General features: G+C 47.8%; 1 protein-coding gene across 5 annotated transcripts in view; it reads left to right on the top strand.

The window, feature by feature from the left end:
* The window catches only part of MYOCD (myocardin), a 263077-nt gene that overhangs the window by 128947 nt on the left and 108141 nt on the right, over positions 1-25989 (top strand). For all 5 annotated transcript variants that reach the window (XM_049812112.1, XM_049812111.1, XM_049812110.1 and 2 more), the window contains exon 2: positions 18002-18231. In XM_049812112.1, coding sequence (XP_049668069.1) covers positions 18084-18231 — 148 coding nt within the window. In that variant the 5' untranslated portion in view covers positions 18002-18083. The remainder of the gene's footprint in view (positions 1-18001; positions 18232-25989) is intronic.

The raw sequence follows: 25989 nt of genomic DNA, 5'->3' as shown, positions 1-25989 counted from the left end.
TCCCCACAAAGCTTCATCTGCTGAGGAGTTCATAGGAGCACCAAACCCACCCAAGCTAGGGGAGGAAAGGCCTGCAGAGCATCAGGGAGGATGCAAGATGTGCTCTGTCACTGCATCAGTCCGAAGGGACAAAGGGACCCTGAAAGAGGGGAGATGACAGGCCCAGTCTGCAGGAGGCAGCGGGGCTCACAGTGGCCCAGGTTGGCTGTCTCTGAACATGGCAGGGTGCTTTAGGTAGCAAGAAAATCCTTCCTCAGGCCGGTTGTTTCTGTGTGCTGGGCTGTGCGTACCCATAGGGAGTCCTTACACGTCTCGCTGGCTGCTCCATCCAGCATCTGCTTTTGGTTACTCTACCAAAACAACAAGCTTATATGTAATTTTAAAGCATTGGTTCTGGATCTGATATGAAACAGAAAATTACCCTTCTGTGAGTTTCTAAGGTAACCGACGTCCGTATCCTCCCTTGTGTTATAGTATTAATGGTTATAGCACTTAGCACCTTGGCTCCCTGGAAAGCAAGATAGGAGGTTTGCAGCTAAGCAGACCCAGAGCTTGAGGCCACAGGTAGGTACTTAAGCTTTTTTGGATGGACAAAAGGATGGCAAGGAGGGGAAGGTCTCAGCACCCTTGGCACAGCACGATGCAATGAGCTACCCCCTCAGCTCAGTGCATGAGCTTTGCTCCTCTCCCCAGGGCTCAGCCTGCCCTGTGCTGCTGCCCACAGCATGGACACATCTTCACATACTCAGGTCCTTCAGCCATCCCCAGAGCAAGCTTTGGGCTCTCAACTCCCCCTGTGAGAGAAGCATCTTTCCCTAAAGCAAAATTTCCAAAATTTGTGGGTTCGTTGTGATAGAGAAGAGGCATTTCTGAGATTGTGAGGACCTTTGTGGGTGGCAATAAAGTTCCTGCTCAACTCTTGGGATGAACAGAGCTCTGTAGCTGATACCCAAGGTGAGGAGCACCTACGCTAGACCCCATGGGGGAACCACCTCTCTGTCCACTGAGATGGGCAGGCTGAGGAAGAGGAGGGCCCCTGCACATGCAGCAAAGTGCAGAGGGGAAGGTATGGCTCCCCTGGCCAAGCATGCAGAGCTAAGCTGACCACAAGACAGGGTGCAGGCCCAGAGCCATGCTTAATGCAGCCATACTACTGCCAGACCTGAGCCCCAGAGACCTCTGCCCAGCTGGTCCTCGGGGCTACACCAGCTCATGTTTGGGGTGCATTGGTGGGACCTCACAACCCCTGTCCAGAGCAGTGCTAGTGATGGATGGCTATGGCCCTGGGTGCAGTGCCAAGGCTCTGTGCAAGGCTCTGGTGGCCATAGTGCTCCAAAACCTGAGTGTGATAGACAGTCCCTGTCCTGAGGGCTTTTTAACCCCATCACTACCCCAGCGCCTTCGCCAAGCCTGGTAAAGCAGTAGTATACTTTCATCTGAAAAATAGCTCCTATCCTGAGACTTCTGAGGATATTGTGCAGCCCAGGAGCAGTCTTCAACCTCTTTTTTGAAGGTCCTCAACTGTTTTCCAGTGAAAGCTGTGCCACTGGCAAGCTGTTCAGGCTCTGGGATGTCCATGACCCGTCCCTCTGCCTACAGCACATTGGTCATCACATTCCCACTCCTCTCCTGCCCCAGCCAGGTCCATTTCCCAGCTGCTGTGCAGCTGCCAACAGGAGGTAAGGAAGCAGTGTTTCACACAGGGCACTACATGCCAGAGATGGGCTGCTGGATGAGGTCCCTGGTACAGTTTTCCCAACCACGCAGTCAGGAGCAGCCGAAGTTGCCACAGCTGGTCATCTGCTTTCTCACAGTCCCTGCATTGTCCAGCACTGTCTCCAGACCTCGGATCCTGGGGCTGAGGGATGAAGGGATAGTCATTTGGATACAAATGCCTGCAGCTCTCCTAGGCGCATGGAAAAGCTGGAAAATGCTGGTCTGAGGGAACCCTTGAGGCCAGACTGAATTCTGTGGGCAGCAAGATGAGCATGAGACCCAGGAGCAGCCCAGAGCACATTCATGTTGTGGGTGCAGTACCACCAGCATTTGCCACAGCCCCAGGCCGCTTGATCCATTCTCTCTGTGCACCAAGACAGAGAGCACCCTACACTTGCAGCATGCTAGAGAGGACAACAGTGTTAGTCCTAGCACCTTGCAGCCAGTCAGCAGCCCTTAGCCCACCCCCAGCTTTCTTGTCAGCAGAAGCTGCAAAATCCTTATTATAAATCCCCCTTGCTGACCTGTTCCCTGGTGTCCCATTGTCTGTGTACTGCTGGGAGAACAGTCCCACCTGCAGCACCAGGGGGTTCGTGAGGATGGGTTCTCACCCGCTGTGTCCCTCCCCTGCCATGTGTGGATTGCAGCAGGAGTAGTGGAGTGTAAATCCTTAATCTCCTGGGTCTCTGGCCCCTGTTCTATATTGTTCTCCATTTCCCCCAGGGCAGCCTTGTTCCATTGGGTAATTGGAAAGTATTTATCTGTGTCATATTAAGAGCCATTTGGGATAATTGTGAAATTGGCAGCCCCAGCCCTCCTTTGTTTAGACCAGGGTATAATTTGGTTAATTTTAATGTTTTTTTTAACTTTGCCACAAGAAGGCGGAAATTTAGATTCCATTATTTAGCAAGTAGTTCTGAGGAATGTCCTTTGGCAGCAGGGGGATGCAGTGGGGCCATAGAGCTCCTCACAGCCTTGGAGCATTTGCTGTGCTGGGTGCATTGAGTCTCAGCCAGGCCTCAAGAGCTCTTGCCACAAACCTCCATCCTTTCCTGATCCATACATGTTTCTCCTCCCTGCCTGCACTCCACCATGCCACAGACCAGATTTGATAGGCAGTCACTGCAGCACATTCATCTGTGGAAGGCAGACAGTGTAAGAATGGCTTTATTGGGGGTCAAAAGACAGGTCAGTCTAGTTAAGTGTCTGGTCTCCAACCATGGGGACATGGCTAGAGGAGAGCACTGAATGCTCGGGGACCCTTCTTGCTGTGGGTCTATCTGTTTTCTAACCATCTGTGCCTCAGAGGCTCCTTGAACCAGGCCTAGCATCTCTGTGCTTAATATCCCGTGATGGATTTCTCTTTCATGAAAGTATCTGAGTGCCTTTTGAACCCATCCAACCTTTTGGCATGTGCAGCATCCAGCAGCAAAGAGTTCCACAGTTGAACTATAAAGCGGGTGAGAAAATCTCTCCTTTTGTCTTTTTTAAACCTGATGCTTGAGCACTTCATTGATTCTCCCTAGTTCCTGCAATGAACAACCATTTCCTATCAATGTTGTTTGGGCCACTCCTGACTGGGCAGTCCTCGAGACCGAGGTCTCCAGCCTCAGTCTTCTCCTTCCAAGCTAAGAGCCCCAGCACATTTCACCTCTCTTTTTGTCATCCTTGTTGCTTTTCTCTGTGGATTATTTTTCCCCACGGACATTACTTTGCATTTGCATTTTTATCACTCAGCCACTCAATACCAGGTTATCCTTCTGTAGCTCTCCATATGAGGTTTCTTTTTCATGGTACTGAGTAATAGGGCATTATAAGGAAAATTTCTCCTCTACCTCGCTGAACCTGGCTACACTTATTGACATCTTTCGTGCTGAGAGCCTGCTTGTTTGTGGTTAGGGAAGGCTTAAATCTATTAATGTGAGCTGTGGCTTGGAGATGGGGATCCATTGATATAATACTATTGCCTCAGGAGAATCTATAATTGGTGATCTTTCTGGGGTATTTGACGAGACTGGGGAGATTTCCTTTCACACCCCTAGACACCTTTTCCCAAAGGATCTTACTTGCCAGGATACAGACAAAACCATCATGGGAAACATTTCACTGCATCTTGTCTTGTAGCTATGTGTGTGTCCTTTCCAAGCCAGGCTCAGCTCCTCCAGAAAGGATATTCCAACAGGAATCTAGATTCTGCAAGGAAACACTAGGCATCTGTCCTTGTACAACTGCGGGATAATAATTATTTTCTTTTTCTGGCATCGATGTTATCCATGATGAAAGAGGTCTGTAATGCCTGTGCAGCTTTACTGTGTCTCCTGATCCTTTCCCACACAGCCAGGGAACTGATTTCTCAGGTGTTTCAGGGAGTTGCGGGTCATGGTCACTGAAATGAGAGGGACCAGTGATGAGATTAGCAATTGGACTTGGAGTTCCAGTTAATGCCAAGCCTTGTCTCTTGCAATAACCCCACCTGTACTTACCTAAACATGGCCCTTTTTGGTCACAGGCCTGGTGCTTTGAGTCTGGGTGATTTTGCAGATAAATTTAGATTGGAGGATATATTAAAATTTCTAGCCAGTAGAAGAATAACATTCTTGAACAGCCTTCCAAACCGGAAAGTAGGGGCAAGGAGCCTATGTTGTTTCTAGATGGAGCTTGATAAGTTAATGCAAGGGATTTTATGACATGACAGGAATGATCCTAGAGTGAAAAATTAAGTCATGGGATAATGGGCCTTGAATGTTTCTAGTATCTCTGGAAGACTGCTAAAAAGAGAGGGGTTCTTCAGTTCTTGATATTCTTTATTGCACTATTGTTTATCATCCCCATGCTACAGAGCTTTAGTTAGTTGTCTGAAGGAGCCACAAGTTTTTCTTTCCCCCTGATGCAGCCTTGGCTTTTGGGATGAAGAAAGGAGCTTGCTTTCTTTCGTAGCATTTTGGTTAGAGATGGGATCTGGATCTGATACACTGCTTCTCTAGTGTCAGAGCACTCCTGTGTGCCTGAGTGAGGTATCTTGCTCACAGTAAAAAGTTTATTGGACTTGGAGCTGCACAGCATTTTGCCTTTAGCTGGAGTGTCAAGTCCACCTGTATTCTTTTCCTTCCTTTATGGGATGAAGTGTGTGTACACCTGGGTTCACCTAGGAGTTTCACTTTTAAAAGTCCTGTGGCTGCAGGGAGAACAGGTAGATGTTTAGCTGCTTTGGTCACTGAGATCATTCTAGGGCATCAGACCCAAAGACTGGTGCTGATCCCCTAGTCACTCATTCTTGTCATAGAGAAATGAGTATGAATCATGAATATCCTATGATGGCTTTCCTGTAGATACTGTGGCCTCCTGCAGGACTTGGTGCATGTCCTTTCTTCAGCCCATGAACAGTTCAGCTCCTCACTCTAATGGGCATAACTGCTATGGGACAGTGAGTGAGTCACCCGCCTCAGGGTGCTCTCAAGCTTGTGACCATCATGCAATCATCCTTCATTCAAAGTGGGGGCCTGTGCCTCCTGCAGCACACTGGAAAACCATGGGATATGTCTTTTGCCTCAAGATGGGTCCCATTTGCAAAAACCATTTACCAAGCTAGAGAGGGACTGAGAGGGGCTCCTTCCTTGCTAATCCTGGGCTGGTTATGACCACGTGGCCTGGTCCCTTGGTCCATACAGCACTGAGCAAGTCCGGCAGGAGACTGAGGAACATCCTAGGCTTGGCTACACTAGATCTGGGAGCAAGGAGGTGAAGGGTGCTTGAAACCTATAGAGGGAAGAGTCGAAGCAGAGTCTTTCACACAAACCCTATAGCCACTTCCAGCTTGTGGCAGCTTCACCAGTGTCCCACTCTTGGTTTCCAGTTGCAGTGCCTGTAATCTGAAAGTTGCATCAATGCTTTTTTCAGAAAATCAGACTGCCCTGGAGACCTCTGCAGGGCTCAGCGCCGATCCACAGTGATGGCTGAGGAGCACAACACGCTGGAGAGGGAATCCCCTCACAGCATAGTCCCAATCCAGACTGCTCTGCAGTCAGAGTCTGCTCCCAGCACTGCTGAGCATTGTGGGCATACAATGTCAGGGACACTGAGAGCTATTCTGTCCACCCCTGAACATAAACGGTGTCCATGTGCTGGCACAGGGCCAGCTATGCTGTTTCTGAGACTTCTCATGGGTGTGGTGGAGGATGTGATGGCTCTGGAGCAAAGTGCTGTGGAGCAGGCCTAAAGGTTGAACAGTACTTTATCTCAGCACATAGGACCTCCTTTCCATTCCTTCTTATTCCCTTTGCACCTGCCATGCAGCTTTAGGCACTTTCTATTGACTATTCTATTTCTATCCATATTAAAGTGTATTTTGACATCATCAATGAACACAATAAGACAGGCTGTGCCCTAGATTCCCTAGGGGGGTTTATTATTAAAAGCTTTTACTGGACAGCTCTGTTAATTTATGCAGTGACAGTGGCTTGCACAGGATGCATGCCAAAGCCCAGGTGATTCGGTGGGAGAGACCAGGGCATGGCTGCTCTCTGTGCAGGAGACACATGGTGCTCCAGCTGCTGCCCGTGCCGACAGCTGAGGACAAGAGAGACAGAGGTCTGGACAAACACACCCCATAGTTTTGCTAGACTTTGAGCAAGGAGATGGCAGAGGTCAGCAGCTGCCCTGCCTTTCCTGGCTTCTTTCCTTCTGGGGTAGCCAAAGGCAGAGAGGCTCCAGGTCACCAAGCTGGAAGGCAGAGTTAGACGTGACCCCTGTCACCAGATATGTTCTTGTTCAGTGTTTGGACCCACAGCCATGGGGCTAGAGAGGAAACACACAGGGCATGACCCACCCCAGGCATAGGTCCACTCCATAGTCTGGCTCAGGTTAGACCCTGCTGCAGCAGGAACACACCCTCTGGGCACAAGTCCTCTGCCAGCAGTCTGGGACCTTTCCCAAAGCCCTGCTAGGTCAGTCTGTGGCCTTTCCCACCCACTGAATGCTCCCTCTGCCAACTCAAGCTGGCGAGGCCCCCGCGCCAGGCAGAGGGACCGTCCAGGGCCAGCAAGCTGGCTCTGCCTCCAGCTGCACTCCTGTTTGAGAACCGCCTTTGTCACTTTATTAATAGTGTTTGTCATTGTGGGTTTTGTTTCTTCCCCTCCTTCTGGCATCTAATAAAGAGGCATGGGTCCAGTTTGCACTCATTTTCCATTTCAAATCTCTGCCATGTTTTCTTTCTTTTAGAAAGATTTTGTTTATTACGTTTCTAAAACGTAACAAAATAAGAGAGACAAAGATCAGACATAACCGCAAATGGCGCAAAATTAGGACACAGTTAAACGATCCAGCAATAGCCAAAGACATTCAAATGACCTTCTACAAGAGAAGCCAATGCTTGCTTGCAGAAATGTGGGAGGCAGCTGTTAGTAGGGGTGCAAGTGTCACCGGCAGAGCCTTTCGGGGGTGACTGATCACAACTAGACCTGCCTGGTGGCCGCAGTGCCACAATCCACACAGAGGGAGAACCTGAATTGACAGCTGGGCTCCAGTGGTCTTAACAGATGTACTGGGGAGGGAGTGACCGTGGGATGTGAGCACATTGCACAAACCCAGTACAAAGGGAATCCATGCTGTGTAACGCCATGTGAGCAGGGCAACCAGACCTAGGTCTCAGAGAGAAGCTGCCCTGCCCAGGACTGAGCTATGGACCTATGTGGGCTGAGGGACTTCAGCTAGTGTCTCATTTTGGTGCTGCATGGCCCCTCATAAGCAAACCAGCCTTGCAAGAGACACGACCTGGAAGACTCCATGTTACCGAGTCCAGGACAGCTCTCTATGTCAGTAAGTTTTTTCCTGAATCCAATGCAATGCTATGAGAAAACTCAGCCTGGATTTTTTGGACACTTGTGCCCACAAGCTCAGGAATCTCAGAATAGGATGGGTAAGCCTGCTGTAGGGCCTGGCCTCAGAAACCCTCTATGCTTCATTGAAATGAGAAACCTGCTCACTATGTAGCTGTCCGAGCCATGACTTGGTAGTAGAAGCATTGTCAGTATTAATGGCAACAGCAATACTGGTAATGTTAAGTACCAGGGGGCACTTCTAGACACGAGGGATTAGTATTTCACCACAAAAGTTGAAAAACGTGAGTTTTGGCTGAGGCTGGATTTAAACCAAATTCTGAAAACAATGCCGTTTCCTTTGAATTAGGAGCATTGTTTGTCCTTTGTAAACAGTCCAGGTTGCACTGCCACTAGCAGAAACAGCTAATTGCTAAATGTTTATAAATAAAACAAAATCAAATCAAATAATAGTTTACAAATAACTGCTACTTCTGTCAAAAGACTCATCCTGCCTGTGTCCTTAGCCCACCAAGGCTGCTGGGAACGGGGCTGTCCCCAGGTGTGCAGGGCCCTGCATCCAGTGTCTCTCCGCAGTAACCGGTGTGATCCAAGCACCACCAGCCCCAGCACACAGGACTCATGAGTCAGACCTGGACAATTTACAAGATTAGCCTAAAAGCAATTTTGCAAACAGAACAAGCAACAAGAACAAATTTGGGGTTGTAAGCCACTTTTTGAGCATTTTAAACATACTTAGAACATTACCACTTATTTTAAGACTTTATGTTTATTGTAAGATTAGTTTAAAAACTACAAGCATGGCCCAGATTCATAAAGAGGTGTTTTATCTAACTCAGAACTACTTGCATGTGTTATGCAGTAAAGTTATAGTAGTATTTTTAACAGACTGTTTTGCCAGGAAATAGCCCCGGACACATGAGCAGGGCTAAGAACTGGTGGCAAATGCCAGGTAGCACATGAACTGCAATCCTTAAGTACTTTTAATCTCAAGCCAAATGCAGAAACCACAACCACAGTTGACAAAACTCAAAGTGCTTGTAGCAGAGGGCAGTAGTGCAGCAGGCTGAGTAACAAGGGCTTGTAGCTCCTCTGCCCTGCCCAGGGCTAGCCCATGGTCAGGGCAGAGGCCGTGGACGACTGTGTAGGTTTGTGCTGTGGCTTAGCTCCTGACCCAACTTCTCCATCCACTGTACTGCACTTCTGGGGACTGCAGGGAGCAAGGTGGTAGCTTTGGCCTTCTGGGTGTTTGAATCTCTTTATCAGCATGGAAAGAGGTTGTAAATGGGAGAGCAGGCTGGCGTCAGTGGCAAGGGGCTTGCTCACAGGAGTCAGGGATCAGCACAGGGCACTAGGGAAAAGTGCTGGAGTCTCTACAGGGGTTGTGTCATGTGGCAGTAGGCAACATCAAGTCTGCAGAAAGGCCAAAGTACCAGCCCTGGGTCTGCCATCCATTGAAGGTATCTTCAATGTTGTTGCTGTGACCAGACCTGAATAAGCTCTGTACAAGGACAGGAGCAGAGGCAGCTGCAGTGCTCAGGCTGCCACATGTCAACATGAAGACACGTCCTCTGTCTTTGACATCCAGGAATGAAATTTTACTACTATGGCTCCTGTAGTCTCGCTGCTCAGGCAGACTCTGCTCCTTTTTTTCAAAGCTTTCAATCTTCCACCCTATGTGGATGACTCTTTTTCCCCCTTTCCCTCTGGAGCATTTGCTGTGTGTGTCTGGAGCACAGTACAATGTCCCAGCATTATCACTGCCATCAATCCCTTACACCACCATCCATCACTCACACCCCTCCTGTGGTTGGGTCTTGTTAGCAGTGTGCTGGCTGCAGGGACATCATTCCCTGGATGGTGCCAGAAGCTGCGGCTGCCTCTGTGCCAATACAGAGCCTGTGCAGAGGAGCAGTAATGCTGTAAATGAAGGCATCAAAACTTGAGGACAATGCGTGTAAAAGGGGTATCCTCTCCACCCTGTCTCAGCACCTAACTTCTCCACAGTGGCAGGCTCACCAAAGAGCCTATCTCTTCCAGCTGCCAACATAGGGAGTGCTGGCTCTATGAGATGTCCAAGTATGATGCTGATCAGTCACAGAGCAAGTGCTCCATTTGCATAGAGATTTTCCAAAATTCCCAGTTCTCTTGGGCAACATGATGTACAAGGGCTCAGATTTTCACTCCTGGCCACACCAGTGATGACAACGTGCCCCCTCTCTTGTGGAGTTTGATTTGAGGAGAGCTTACTTGCTTGCTTGCTGGCTGTAGAGTGACCAGGGCTGTGTTAAATGCCATTTGGAGCAAAGAAATAATTTCTTATTCAAGCTGCTGTGAATGAAAGGACTCCAAGAAAAGCTGGGATTCTGGGTTGAACACCCTGGAATAATCACTGGAAGTGGTACAGTGTGGCCACTGTGTCAGCTAATGCTAGGCCTCTCCATTTGAGTCCATCACACAGGGTCTTTTTACAGCCAGTGGCAAGAAATGGGTGCTTTAGGGAGCAGATCATCTCACCTACTCTTCAGCTTACAGACAGGCACTAGAAATTCCTGTTTTACCCTTGTGAATGCAAAGGGAGCTAAGAGTGCCTAGCTCTAGTGCCTGCACTTGCACTGCAACATTTGGTCAGATGCCAACCACAGGGAAAGCGCTGAGACCTGCACCGGGTCACCAACCTGAGACACACTGTTCTCAAGGCCTGGATGTTTACTGGAGACTGTTGGTGTTCTGGGTCCCATCAGACAGCTGGCAGTGGGCACAGCTGTGGATTTTCCACACATGTCAGCTAAGGGATATTGTATAGCACAGGCCTCCTCCCAGTTCCCCCGAGAAAGCTCATTGTTTAGCAAAGGGTTAAAGCTGTCACCTTTTGGAAGGTTAATACTGACCCGGTATTGTCCTAAAAAATCACAAGGTCTTGCAGAAGAAGCAGGCAGACATGGAATGGGAGAAGTGCTTTGCCATTGCCTTTTCCATACAGTTCGTCACTCAGAAATATCCCCAAGAGCTCATCCCAGACCCCACCCATGCTGCAGGCTCTGCCAGGCATGCCCACACATCCCATGTTCATGGGAAATTTGCTAGCAAGGGAAGGAGGTAGCATTTGTGTCAATTCTGCAGCACTGCAAGCAGGAGGTTAAAGAGAGCTGACAGCTCTTTGGTGTGTCCTGATGATAGTCAGAGCCCATCAGGTGGGTTGCCCTCCAGGGAGACATCTCCTGCCACGGTGTTAGACTCTAGCTACATCACTGTGCCAACCCATTGCCCTGGTAGCCTTACCTTCTTGTGATGGTCACCATGTGCCACCATATCCAACTGTAGTCATTCAGTCTCATTTTTAAGGTTCTTCTCAATTCTGACATTTTCTGTGTTTGTCTTTCCTTGCTACCACATGATGACATGGTCTGCAATGCTGCACATGATATGTACTCTCCAGATTAGCTTCTGGGTGCTACTAGAATACAATAAATTACATTACAGAGGTCACACCAGCCTGCCTGTGCTCACAGTGCAGCATGAGGGAGCCTTGTCCTGGGGAGGGCCCTTGGGTGCCAGCAGATGTGCCATGGACATGGATGCAAAAGCAGGGAATCGGTTCTTGTGGAATTTGCACCAGTGAATCTGATCACTATGAGTTTACACTAACTTTGAGATCAATTTTTTTCAGAAGCATACAATTCGTCGGTCTGATTTTGTCCCAGATATTTTCAGCCTATTTAGAGGACTGACAGAGAGGTGGATCCTGGGAGTATCTGGGGTAATAGCCCATTTCCTGATCGGCACTTCCTCTACTATTTTTCACCACTTAAAGCTTAATTCTGTGAAAAATTAAGGAGAAATCACTTCTTTTCAAAATAGCTCAAGGGGACAGGGCTGAGGCCAGAGCTGAGATGCTCCTCTGAGAACAGCCCTATCTCTCATCATCCTCCCCAGGCTGAAGGCCAGGAAGTGTCCTGGATGAAGACAGCTGCCACTTTCCATCACTGGGCTCTTTGCTGCCATCTCAGGCCACATGGCCTATGGGCAGCTTGGAGCAGATATCAATGCTGGGAATTTGGAGGCTGGGAAGGAGATAATATCCTAAAACCCCTGGGGTGCAAACAGTTGGCAAACCTTGCTGAGTGTGGGGATTACAGTGTGACCAAATACTAGGCGAGTTTCCCTTGAGTGAAGATTTCACGGCATCATGTTTGCACAGCTCTGTTCACTGGGTCTTGGCCCCACAGAGGGTTTGCACAAAAAGCTGCACGGAATAACTTGTCAGTGAAGAGGGGTATCCAGGCTTGTGGCAGGTTTCCTTGGTTTGTACTCCCTTCACTGGGGAAGTCCCCTGGCTGCCTTTCCAGGCGCTCCTCCTGAGCTGCATCTCCTTGCGTGGAGGCTGAAGTGGTGAGCAGGTCACTTCTCCAGGGCATGGGAGAAATGCACAGATGTGTGGGAAACAGCCTGTAGGCTCCACGCCGTGCCGCTGCCCTCAGCACCGTCACAGGATGGGGCTTTCTGCATCCCTGAGGAGGCATGAGGGAGTTCAATGAGGGGAATCATCCAATGGGGACATTGTCTGCAAGGGAAACAATGAGATAACAGCAGTGGTGCATTCCCTGGCAGCCCTTGAAAGGTCTCAGAGGAGCAAAGGTCTCTTGTTGTTCTGGGTACAGGGGCAAGTGGTCAGAGTTGTCTTCTGCCTAGTCAAACATGACATGGCTCTAAGGAGGACCAGGCAGAATTCCTGCTGGAGTTTGTATGTATCAGGGTTTGAACAATATTTGCAACAAGACAGTGCAAATGTCCACAGCACATTTGCCCATGGGAACCCAGAGCTACTCCTACTGTCTGAGCACTGTAAACATCAGCTAAAACACAAGAAGTCCATGTTTAGTGAGATGGTTTTATCAGCAACATTCCTGCAAGCAGAAGCCTAGGAATACAAACACACCACAACTAACACGTGAAAAATTTGATAAGGCTAAACTGCATCTCTGAACATCTCTCTCCTGTTTTTTCTCTTTGGATATTTAAAGTTTTATGGTGGGTCATGATTGCTTAAGAGGCACTGCATATGCATAAGAGCTAAATGTATTTACTTCCACTTCAACCTCCAATAGAGCAAACAGGAAAGGATTTAGATGAATCCACTACCTGAGGAATGAGCTATGCTCATTCCCATCTCGGTGCATGCAGGAGGTGGCACAGGGAAAAAGGTGAGAAGGTAGAAAGTGAGGATTAGATGTATGGGTCCATGCTGGGCAGGGAATAACTGTGCAGACCATCAAAGATGCATCACAGTAACCTAAACAGGAGTCAGCCTTGTGGAAGTGTCATTCATCAAGACATTTCTAAAGGTTAGAAGCAAAGTGCACTTTGAGGTGTTGTGCCTAATCCTATGCAGGCTACAGGCAGGAGTCAGGTGCCTAAACATGAGTGTCTTAAGCCTGTAGAGGTGCCTCAGGTCCAGCTGCCATAGTCTCTGCATCCTATCTGCCAGCTGAGCAGGGGTATCTCAAATGGTGCTGGAGGCCTCTGCTCAGACACTAGGATCAAGACTGGAGCCCTGCATGCTTCCTGTGACAGAGAGACTCTCCATCTCCTTTTTTTCTTTTCTTTTTGGGTTGCCAAGGTGTATTTGCAGGAGAGCATTGGCACTGAGCAGAGGAAGAAGTGTCTGTCCCTATGTTAGATTCCAGAACAGGGCTCCAACGAGTGGCAGATCCTATTTCTGGTATGCACCTTGGCACAAAGCTCACTCCTGGAAAGCTAGTAAGAAGCTTGATCCAGGCATTTGCTTGACATGTGTAGACCTGAGATGTGGAAGGGGATTGCTGAGACCTGGACAGTAAATTTTCGAGTTTAGGAATTTTCCAGCCAAACTATTTTTTTTTGGTTGGAAGATGAGCTGCTGAAGCCAAAACTGTTTCCCAGGGAGATAAAGTTTTTCCCCATTTCTTAAAATAATTTTTAATTTCAGTGGTTTAGTTCCTTTTTCCTAAGAAGAAGTTAAAAATGTTAAAAAAATAAAATATTTTAGAACTATCCACTGAAAAATTATGAGTTACCTGCTACCCTTTTTTTATCTTGTTTATTTTGCAGTATCTTCCCATCTCAATTTAGGATCAGGGAAAATTATAAAAATCATGGAAAGTTTTGCTGTGTGGGAAAAATTACTTCCTTGCATCTGTGACAAACTCAGAACAGCCTGCAGCGCCCCAGGTGACATGCATGTGGGTAGGCGGTGTACTTGAGCTCTTCCTCCAGTTAATACTGGGTGATTTCACAACAGCACCTCTGCAAGGCCCAAGCAGCACCAAGCACCCAGGCTGGATGAGGGCAGTGATAGCTCACGGTTTAGCCCTGATGCTCAGCAGTTTTTGGCTGTGACCCTACCTGCAGGTTGCTGGTGGTGGGCTGGGGGCTGCCAGGTAGCAGAGGGACACAGCCAGGGCTCAGCAGAGACGGGAAGGGGAGGCTGGAGGAAACAGCAGACACACAGGCCCATGCTGTGATGGGTGGTGGGAACAGGGACCATGTCTTCCTCCTGACAGCTAGCTCTGAGGCAGAGCGGGTCTCCCCAAGCTGCCCCCATGCAGGGGCTATCTCCTCGCTGAGTTACCCTGGCTGGACGGTGAGGAACGCTGAAACCCAAAGGGGGGAACATGCAGCCATGCTCCAGGTCCATGCCACTAACCAGGGATATGCCTGTGCAGCACTTGCCTCGATTTCTGGTTTCCAAACCTGCTCCCTCCATGCAGAAACGGTCATCCCCAGAGAGCAGGACTGCAGATCTCTGAGTGTCTGGGCAGCGCACTGGCTGCCCAGGAGATGGGGGGAGAGGGCCACCCTGTCCGGGTGTGCTGCTCTGTTACCTCCTCCTGCAACACAAGGGGTGGGAGAAAGGCAGCATCCAAGCGTGTTTGTGCAGAGTGGTCAATGTGCAGGGCAGGGCCAACGTGAACCGCCTGTGTCACGGCCCCAAGCTCAGCAGCAGCAGCCATTAGGGACACAATGGGTGACAGTCACTGGAGAACGCATAAGCACACTATGCTGCTGAGACTCAAAGTCAAGGAAGGGAATATGTGAGATGCTGCCATGGGTGGCATGAGCTGGCCATACCCAAAGGTGCTCAGGTACCTCACCTGGCCAGTGCCTGCCCCAGAAGCAGTCAGGAGAAGAGTCCATCCAGCCTGGCCCATATCCCAGGGACACAGGGCTGACACAGGGCTCAGGATCCCTCAGCGACAAGCTCAGCACCCAGCTACAGGCTTCAGGGACCATGAGGCTTCATGCCAGTTGTGCTTTCTCCCTCTTCTCCTCTCCACTAGAACTGAATTGTTGTGTTCCCATGCCCTCAGTTTTGGCCTGAAGAGCACTGCAAAGTGGCAGTGGGATGCAGGCATTGCATCAACCAGGAAACCCGTGCCTTCTCCTGAAAAGCCATACATAAGATGAAGTGTCTGGCCCTTGTGGAGCTGCACTGACTTGGCCCAGGAAAAGATCTAGCCAGGGAGTCTGTGGCTGTGGTACCCCTTCCCTGACCGGGTTGACTGAGGCTGCTCTCAGAAGACCCTTGATTTATATGTGAGCCAAAGCCCTTGGGAAAGAGACACAACCAAGCCCCATCTAGGCCTTTATGGGTGGGCAAGCTTGTCTAGGGGGGAGTGAATCTGATCCACATCCATGCTACATTGCTCTCTGAACAGAAAGCAAGGATGCTTGTAAACCAAGCATCAGCTCCAGAGGATCTACAAGGAAGCACCCATGAGCTACCATGGTAGTCCAGCTTTATGAATTTAATATTTATAGGCAGAGAGAGATAGGACATGGCCTGTACTGTGTATAGTCTTGCAATTTATTTGTTGGCAGCAGTGGTTGATGGGACATGTGCTCTGAAGCTCAAAAGTGTGCTTAAGCTTTGTAAATACAATCAGTTCAGGCTGAAACGAGTGAACAATGTGGAATGTTTTGAGGCCAAATTTGACTTCAGAAAAAAACACCATTGAGCCAGTGGTACTTGAGTGTGTTGTGAAAGCATGCATCTCTGGGGTCACAGCGTGACCTCCTGGCTCAGGCAGTAAGAACCCAGTACATTCACTGCAAATTAAAATGTTGCATATGCTCTGAGTGCAAAAAGATTGTACACAGTGCCTGTAAGAAGCCTTCCTGAAAGGCTCTTACCTCTGCTGGTGGTCTTGCAGCTTCAGCACTGGATGTCTGGCTCATGCTTTCTAGTTTTCCAAAAACATTAATAATCATAATCCATATAAAACTGTCATATTGGTTCAACATGTACGTCACCAAAGCCCTGACTAATTTATCAAAGATTTAGTGTTCAGTTGAACAAAGTCTCATTTTTGTAAGCAGATACAGTTTGCTGGATTGTCTTGTCATCACCGACTGTTTCCACTGGAAAGATGCATCATATCAGCAACTTCTAAAAGTTAAAAAATTGTACATTTTAAAATAGTAATGTAAACACTTATTGCACGTTCCACATTACTCATGAATTAAATAGAGAGCTTAGGGGCTAATGCTGCTTGTGCCAAAGTGGGTCTGCAGCCCTACAGACACCAGTGGAGGGATGTGCAGTAGATTAGTTGCCCATCACAGTGGGGATGATGCATTGCATAGCAGTCACACCGCTAGAAATAAGACCATGAGCTGCTCAAGGGAGCTTAAATGCTCAAGCAGAGGTAGAAACTGAGATTGTCAGTTCAAATATGTGGCACACAACACAGCCCTGGCTTGTCTGGATGCCTGCAGGGCTGTTTACCTGTGTAGTGGCAGCATGTCAGATCTTGATACGAATAGTTGAGCGCAGGAGATGGGGAAAGGGCCACAAAAGCGAGTGGAGAAGGCAGTGGTGGGAAGCACACAGCAGAAGGGAGGGTCTGGTGGTAAGGGCTGAGTTTGTATCAAGAGTGGTTTTGCATTTTGTTTCAGAGCCCAGACAGCAGGGTTGGGTATGGACACAGTCTGTCCTAGGCGATGCACATGGGGACAGTTTTATGTCCCACCCTGCAAAGTGATAGAGAGACACATGCACCTTTGAGACCTCCTCCCTGGCCAGTGCTTCCACCCCACGGGCACACTACATGGAATCTCCCCACGTTGAAACACAGTGTGAAGCAGGACAGACGGCTGCAGTATCTGACCTGCAGCCAGTGAGGGAATGCTTAGTGCAGGTGGGGGTGGACAGTGAGCTGGATGAGAAAGCAGATGGCAAAATCCCTGCTGGTGCAGGGCAGAAAGAGGGGTGTGAGACAGTCCTGGCGCACGTAGCATGGAGGAGATGGTATCGTATACAATGCACTATTCTTACTTCCTTATACAGTAAATTTGTAACTTTTTTGTATTAAATCAGAGTTTATCACTGAATCAATCTTGCACTTTTCTATTCTTGTTCTCTACAAATGACCTTTTTTAGCCCTCCTCAGCTCTTTCCTGATGGGACTCATTAGGAGCTGGTGCTGATTCTTACAGGCATTCACTTTCACTTAGCATCTGGCGATTTTTTTTGGACAATGCTATGTTGAAACAGTCCTTGCAGCTTTCTTCTGCTGTGCTTAGTATGAGCAGCTCTTCCTGCATCATGTGCCTGCATCCCACAAATACATTTGGCATGAGCTGAATCCTTCCTCTCCCTGTTTCTGGTGACATATGAGTGCCATCAAGGGAAGCACCTCCTTGCCTGGAAGTCTGTAGAAACACAGCCTGAATTTGCAGAATTTCCTGAGAGATTTCCTGATCTATTTTGACCATAAACCCCACATAAACCTCGGAATAGAACAATGTGGTAAACAAACAACTCCTCCCATTCTTCAAAAAGTCTCAAAATTTTTTACTTAAAGTGGTCAAATTCTTCATAAAGGCTTTAACTCCATCATGTGTGCTAATCACAACTTTGATGTCAAAGAATAGGTTTTGCATACATATTTTACTTTGCAGGGTGTTTGTACACTTCATGGTGTAAAAGCTAGCTGGTGTTTGCTATTTGTCATTTGCTATCCATATCATGTAATTATCAGGCTATTCTGTGTTGTGTGGAATTATTTCTGTCACCCAGTTTTCTCAGCAAACCAGAGCCTTATATAAAGGAAAATTGTTCTCGTTTGTAGATCTGTTCTGTATATCTAACAGTTCAAGAGCTCTCTCATGTGGGTGCCCAATGACTGTGTTTTTTCATAAAACCCCTGGCTTTCCGCAAATAATCTGTGCTAATGGGTGGAAATTCTTCCAGCAAAGCAGTCAAGGATGCAAACCCAGAAGACAAGGAGAACAGAATAAAGCAGGCAATAGGGAATCTTGAAGTCTTCCCCTGCAATGTGTCTAATGCAGGAGAACAGATAGAGTAATTAATTTTCTGTGATCTGATTGTTTCACGAATGACAGTCTTTGTTCACTATTCCAAGGGTTGGTCAGGGACTTGGTCCTTAGCTGCTTCTCTTCTCTTCCAGAGGCCACTTTGGTGTCTGCTTCTCTACCTGATCATCCAAAGTGGAGCAGCCAGAATCTGGACCAATCCTTTCAGGCACGGTGATGAATGGTGTGATCAAACAGGATTGCTCGGACCACAAAAGTGCACCAAGTGGAAATGAAGAAGAAAAGGCACCCAAAGAAAAGGCTGCCAGTGAAGTGAGAGGTGGCACCAAGCTCCAGCCACCACCCTTTGCGGAGCGGAAGAACGGTAAGTTCCTCACCCAGCGGTGTCAATAGAAGGGAAGTGAGACTGGATAAATGCTGGTTTAGCATCTCCTGCATTTTCTGAGTTTGCAGCTCATCATTATTTTTATGTGTGGTGCTTTTGAGGGTGTTTCTGATGGCAACATTTTAAGTTTTAATGGCAGTGGCTCCTCAGCTCAGTATTTCTGGGTCAGCCTTAAATGCTGTTGTCAGACTTTAGGCAGTTACCGTGTTCTTTGTGATCCAAGCGTTTGGTATAATTTTGGCTGAAATGTGGCATTTCAAGTTCTTAGGAAGAGACTGGTGTTCTAACCATAGTTAAGGTATTTGCTGGGGAATTAGGGTTATTTGAAGTTGGTCAGTGGAGAAGAAATGGAAAGGGAATTTTGTTTGCAGAGGCACTGATAAACCCAATCTGCTCTCACAGAGCATGGGATGCTTTAGATAACTTGTCTTCAGCAGAATTGCTTAAGATCAGTGTAACAGAGAGCACAATTTGGCCCTGGCCTCCGCAAGGGTCATTTGCTTTTCCTTGGACATGGGTCCAGCAACTAGTCTTGCTGGCAGATATTGATCTGAGTTTCAGTGGAGATCTGTTGATAGAAAGCTGATGGACAGAAAAGCCCACAATTCAGCCTGCGCAAAGCATACTCAGGCTGAGGAGTTGTTTGCCATTTCTTTTAGGCAACTGTATAATATATGAAATGAAGAAAATTCTTTTTGTGCACTCTAAGGCTTTCAACATTAAGTCCTCAAAATATCATGTAATGTGAAAGTGCAGCTTGAAGGCACTATTTTTGCTTTGCGTCTTTGCGTTATTGTACAGGACCCAATTTTTCTCAAACACTATAAATCAGAAATAATCCAAATGATGTCATCATGGCAATGTACTGGTGTCAGACTGGAGTAACACAGCAGAGAACCAGGCCCAGAGTGTGCCCATAGTCAGACTAAGTCACACCAGTGAGGGCACTTCTTTTCTACAGTCCCAGATATCAAAGTATACCTAAGATAATATGATAACAATGGAAAAGATGACATGGACTTATAAAGGGGCAGAATGTTTGGTGATGTAAAGAAATCACATTTTCTCTAGCTTTCAAATCCTTATTTTTTGCATCCGTTTTACCACATGGTTTGTGTTATGGGAAGGCAAAGAAAGAAACATCTCCAGGTGCCCACAGGCAAAAGCTGCCTCCCAGCACGCCCAGCAGACATGCAGAAAGGGACCACACTAGGCCCTGCAGTACCACGAGCATCTGCCTTGCAGCTGACCCTGTGTCAGGAGTTCATGCCCCCAGTGCTGTTGGCTTGGTGGCCCACCGGGACAGGGCTCTGCCCCTGCAGCCCCGCTATGCTGGGCTGTTTGCAGAGTCTCTAAGCGAGAAGAGCCCCCCACAGTCTGGGCATCCCTCCAGCCCTTTGCTCTCCTCCTTTTGCTGCTTTTTCCTTTCTTTTGCACATGTAGACAGCATAGGGGCTCGGCTCTTCCTGCCTTTCCTGTTGGGAACAGCCTGTTCCCTTCATCTCACATCATCTCAGGAGCTGGCAGGCCCACCAAGTGTCACGCATGTCGAGTGGCACCCACGCCTGCCTTTGATGTCACGTTCTCTGGTGTGACAGCTCCCGCAGGGCTGGTGGAGCAGCCTGATGAGCACCCGGCTATGGAACAAAGAGGGAGGGGGGCATCCCATGGCCTCACAGGCTGCCCTCCCCAGCAGTACACAGCAGTCACCTCCCTTTGCCCTCCACGACACCACAGAGCCCTGTAGCAGATTTGTCCCTGCCAAGGGCAGAGCACCCCTGTCCCACTCAGTGCCATTTGTTGGGTTGTCACAGCAGAGACCTTCTACCCAATCCCCCCCACCGCAGGGTGGAGGGTCAGTAGTTGGGATTGCTGTGAGGAGAAAGCAAGATGTCAGTGTCTCCTCATATCCTACCCCAATGAAGGGCACCCATACAGGTGTATTCACCACTCCCACCTTCATCCTTCACCCCACAAATGCATGGGGGAGAGCAGCTGGAGGGAGCAGGGACCCACCATCCAAGATTATGCCACTGAAGGAGACAATGCCTGGGAATGAGTTGGGTGAAAGGGATGAAACTCCCATCTATTGTCTTTGGGGATCTGCCAGGACATGCAAGGAGAAGCAAGTGCAAGGTGTGTGACCCCCTCCTCCTTCTCCTGCCCTGTTGCATCCCATCTTCTGAGGGTACAGGGTGAGCACACCTCAGTCAGGCAGGATCTGGCCACTACTCCGTATTCTTTCCAGCTGCAGGCTGGTGGTCTGTGGTGGTTCAGCGGACATTGGACAGACACCTGTCTGTCATGGGCACAGCTCCTCAGAGAGGACTAGCTCTTGCCCGAGTCTGAACTTTCAAACTGCAGTCTTTATTTGACTTAACTTTGATTTAATAAAAACAGTCTAGCTAGAACATTTTTAAATAGGAAAATAGTCTTTTTAACTCTAGTATTACTCAAAAATGGCTGAGGGATTTTATTTAAATTTGTAAAAATAAATCACCTTTGAGCAAGCAGAAAGCCCATTCAGCAGGACCTACAAAACCCAGGACTGGATGCATAGGTCCAGGAAAATGGAGACTGTTACCTCTACAACAAGCAGGAATCCTGACATCTGCCTGTGCAGATGTAACCCTAACCCCTCGCCCCGTTCCTGTCCTGCCCAGTCCCACAGCCCATGGTGTTTATATGCTCAATGTCATCTTCTCCTCCTAAGTTCTGGTCCACACTGGCCTGAACTGGGCAGAGCTGTGAACTGTTGTCTTAGAAGATCCTAAGGCAAACATGGCTGTGGGTCTTCCTACAGTCACTAGTGATTCTGGGTTTAGAGATGAGATTTGCCTAGACCCCCCACCCTACCCATTATGCATGCACCTTGGCTGGGCACTGGTTCCATGAGCTCTTGCACTTCTGTCTTGACAGAGAAAGGCACTTTGAGCTCAACCTGGTGACTTTACCCTCTCAATCAATGCTCTACCCAGCCCATTTCACCTGGCCATGTAGTGAGACTGTTGAGTCGCAAGGTCAATGCACGGCTTCTCTCAGAGTGAGGACACATGATGTTCTGCCTACACCTCTATTCCTCCCAGAATTGATTTGGTTGCACACAAAGGCAGGTACAAAAAGCAATAAGATAATTCATGATGCAGTGGGTACCTGGGCCTCTGCAGGGCACTGGGGTCCCCAGCACTCTACTCCCTAGGTGCTGAAGCCTCCAGCTCCCTAGTGTGCTGGAGCCTTCAGCCTGGGAATGATGAGGGACAGTGTCTGCACTGCACAATGTGAAACAAACTCCCATTGCGCAGGTACCAAATAGTCATCACGCCCTGGTCCAGAGGTGCTTAGTACATGCATTCTTCACAGGCTCAGTCATCCACAGTCATCCCAAGTTTGGGGTCAGAGAGGGATTTACAGGGCAACCCCCTCCACATGGGGCCTAATTACTGGGTCAAGGAAAACAAACATGTTCTCTTTAACACCTTGTGTCTGAGTAATAAACTGAATTCCCTGCTGGTTGGATAGCAGTTTCTGACAGCACCTTAAGCATCCTTAGGATCCATAAGCTGCTCTTCCCTCCCAGGTCCATCTGAAACCCTCTCACATGTTGACACCAGGGCCAGTGGTTACACTCTGAAGCATCAATGCTCCCAAAAATCATTTTCTTCAGCTGGTAACAGCTTCCATCTCACCCCATCCCATCATGCTACACACCTGTATTTATCTGTGGCAGCTGTGCCATGGGAACAGGTGTTAAAAATTTTTCTTGTCTTCTCTGGTTTGTATCAAGACTGCCTTTACCCTGCTCATTCCCTATGTGACTGAAGATAATTTCTCTGCGCACCTTCCTGACAGTGGGGAAGGGAGTGAGGATGCAGGTTCTGTGGATGACTTTGGCCATGCTTCTTTCCCAGTGCTAATTTGGCCAGGTGGGTTTCAGAAAGAACTTAATGATAACACAATCACAAGAAAAGGGGTCAGAGGACTTGCAGGAGCTACTTACTATCAAAGAGCTCCTCCAAAATTTTTTCAGTACGTGTGCTCAATCTGTGAGGAGTTAGGCATCCTCTGGTACAGTCCAGAGATAGGGAAGTCCCTGGCTCAGAGCTACTGTTCCTTGTTCCCTGCCCTAGGACTCTGAGAGTGAGATGTGTTTCACTTACAGAGTTATCAAAGCGTGAGACATCCGGTCTGATCTGATGAGCTTTCTCTGCCTCAGAAACTGTGCTCAGGATGGGCTCAGTCCCCTCTGGAGGGTCCCATTTCTCTCCAGTGACTATCAGAGTATAGATGACGAGGTCTGACCAAGACACCCTTTAGAGAAGAGATTCATTTTACCCATTTGTCTGCACATACAAGCCTCTAAGTTAGGGTGTCAGAGCTCCCACTGCAGGTGATGGATCTATTCCGCAGGCATGGGGCCAGAGGCCACTGACTGGCTACTGCAGTTAGGAGAGCTGAAGAGTTCCCCTCGTGCCTACTCTGGTTAAGCAGCAAGTTTGCTAACTGCTCATAATGTTTCTACATAGGTTTCCCATTGCTGATTTTGGAAAATAATGTAGTTAAACTCTTCTGTTTGTTTGTATAGTGAAATAGACCTTCTGACCACCAGCTCCTTTAGCCCCCTGCAACAAAGGGGAGGATTTTCAAGTGCCCATCTGGTTTGCGTTTAATGTAATGTGCAGAAAGGTTGCACATTTTCAGGGCCCGTGTTCATAAGTAGTAGATTGTACAACAGTTTATTACACAAATGGAGCTTTATATTGCTGGGCTTTGTTGAGCTGCCAGCTGGGATAAAAAAAAAAAGTAACGTGCTTCATAGACCCTATCAAGGAAAATTAGAAAGCATTAAATTATGCTCAAACTATCAGCCATTGGTGAGCTGGTAATCAAATCCAGAAAGGCTGGTGGGAGGTCAAGGCTCTTTTGCTCTTGGTGTTTCTGAATCAATAACTACTGTGAAAGACATGTAAGTGAAACAGAAAAAAAGAGAAAGAAATGTCTGACCTAGAAGTCATCACAACATCACAGTGCATAGTCCAGGACAGGCAAGAGACCTACAGGTTTGGGGGAGAAAACCCCACATAGTCTCTGTTCAGTTCTTATGATGAGCATGTGTTTTAGTTTAAATCTATATTGGAACGGTTATTAAATTACTATCTAGTCCCAAACAAAATCTAGCCCTTGTTCCACATAGCCAGGTAAGAGGTGTATCTACAGGAAGATTTTCCAAATTACCTTTGGATCCAAATCAAATAAATATTGCAAACATTGTATTGAACCCAGGTGATATCTAATCCACAATGAAATATCAGCCTGAAGCCTTGAACTGCGCAGCCCAGCTTTAATGCCACTTAAGTCAGAATGTAAGAACTAAAAGAATTCCAGGAATCCAATGATATAAACTGTATTTTTAGAGCTGTGAGTGACTTGTGAGAGTGAAACATTGCAGTGACTAAAGATAGCACAAGCAAGGTTTTCCATGATTTATCGCAAGAACGTTCACAGTAAGTTAAAGGCATCAAATGTTGTGATAGCAGCACCTACACATTGGCATGTTTTCAAGACAAGTCATTCATAACATATTTGTCACAGAGCAAAATTTCCATAACAGAGCTCCGAGTTGTGTCTCACTTGCACAAGCACCACACACATCACTTTTCTATTAAGGCACTGAGAGGTTCATTTGTTTCCTAGGATCTATTTTTTTCTTTTAGACAGCTGGGGGGGAACCTATTTGCCTGCATGTTTCAAACCTTTCACAGGCTCTCAGTCTGGCTGAGCAATCAAAGCAGTGGTGGCAGAGGACAAAGACCCTGCCTTGGACCCAACCAGTTGTGGTCCCACTCCACTCCCTGTTGGCTATCTGGAGTTTAGTTATCATTTTAACAGGAGTTCATTGAGTGAGCCATCATTCCTTCTTGGGGGTCTGTGTTGCTTTGTGCACCAAGAGGCTGGGTAGGACCTTTCTTTGCTGATCAAAATGTCTACAGGGGTTATTCTAAGGATAGATTCATGGCAAACATTTCCTGACACCTCATGATCAGCATTGCTCTTGGCTCCTGGCCCTTGCAAGCTGCAGTTTTCAGGATAAAGGAACTGGCTTGTTTAGAGGGGGCTACACTGCAGAACTGTTTTCTCCCAGTTTCTAACACACTGGGATGCATTCAGAGAGAAATGGCCCACCCTGCACAGAACTCATCTCACAGGCAGATTGACCTTTGCCTTCTGCAACCACCTGCCTGGTAGCCTAAGAGTCACCTCGAGTCTTGTTTTCTCATGTGTCAAGTCCCAAGTTCACCTTCCAGCACAGAAACCCACTGGGTGTGCAGGGCCCTGGCCACACTCCCCAGGCGTGGTTCCTTTCTCTGCTATATGGGGACATCAGATGCAGGGTGAGGATGGTGTGTGGGAGACTGGAGTCAGTTCCCCTCTCCCCCATCCCTTGACCCTTGCTCTCAGTCCCATGGTGTCCCTGCCCAGCTGCCTGGTCTCTACCCAAAAACAAGGCTATGCCCAACTCTGTGTAATCACCTTCACCCCACTCTTATAGTGGGGATATGTGTGAGTCACTCCCATTTCTTTTTCACGTATCTTTTGAAATGTTTCTAAGAACAATTTCAATCTCATTATGACTCAAACCTGCTGCTTTGTTTCCTCTTTCAGAAATCAAACTGAAATGTGGATAGCCATTTGTCATGATCTTTCTTGTTGTTCCATCTCCACGTGCTTTGAACCAGGTCCTGCAATGCTTCCACAAGTGACCCCATCCTGCTGCTTATCGCAGCCTGGGCACCACAAAACACAGTAGTGCTGAGGTACCGGTTATCTTCAATGAGTCCATTCTTGGGGTGGGGCTGAGTGCCCCACTGGTCAGGACCATTGCTCAGCACTCCGTATCCAGGCTCTGCCTCTTGTCCTTCCCTTGTAACCATGCCTGTGACTAAATAAACAAAGCATGTCAGTGACTATAAGCTTTCCCCTCCTTGCTGCACTGGGGAAAGGGCACTGATGTCTCCGTGCAGAGTTTGCATTTGTGTTTCATCTCATTTACGCTTGTGGTTATTTCTGTGTTGCTTTCATGATTTGCACATTCTTGAGGCCGTTGCTCAGAGCACCTGCAGTCAGGTTGCCTTAGCATCTCCCTCTCTTTTGTAGCTCATTTTGAGGGCTAGCTAGTCAAGGGTAAAGTTTGATCCAGGACATATTTCTTCATTCATGATCCAGCCTGATGAATGGCATGTGAATGACATCTGAACATGTGAAACTTGCTTTTGAAACTGTGATCTTTGGTATAAAACCTGATAGCCCTAAAATCATAAAAAGAAAACATCCTCTTGCAAGAATAACACTGTGTTTGCTCCATGCATGTTTAACCTGCATGACTCAGTAGCATGTTGAGCTCACTGACACCAAAAAATCAGGAGGATTCTGGAAAGCATTAGATATTTCTGGAGGTAATGGGAATATCCACAACATCATAATGAGCAAGCATGCACGTGGAGAATTTAACAGGGAACGGTAGGGAAAAACACTTATTGCAATAAGTCCCTAGGTAAGATGGTGTCCTGGTTTCAGCTGGGATAGAGTTAACTGTCTTCCTAGTAGCTGGTACAGTGCTATGTTTTGAGTTCAGTATGCCAAGAATGTTGATAACTCTGATGTTTTCAGTTGTTGCTCAGTAGTGTTTAGACTAAAGTCAAGGATTTTTCAGCTTCTCATGCCCAGCCAGGGCACAAGAAG

This window comes from Accipiter gentilis, chromosome 10 (assembly GCF_929443795.1).
Source record: "Accipiter gentilis chromosome 10, bAccGen1.1, whole genome shotgun sequence".
Lineage (NCBI taxonomy): Eukaryota > Metazoa > Chordata > Aves > Accipitriformes > Accipitridae > Astur > Astur gentilis.
Note: the sequence above shows the minus strand (reverse complement) of the source record. Positions and strands in the feature narration are given on the sequence as shown.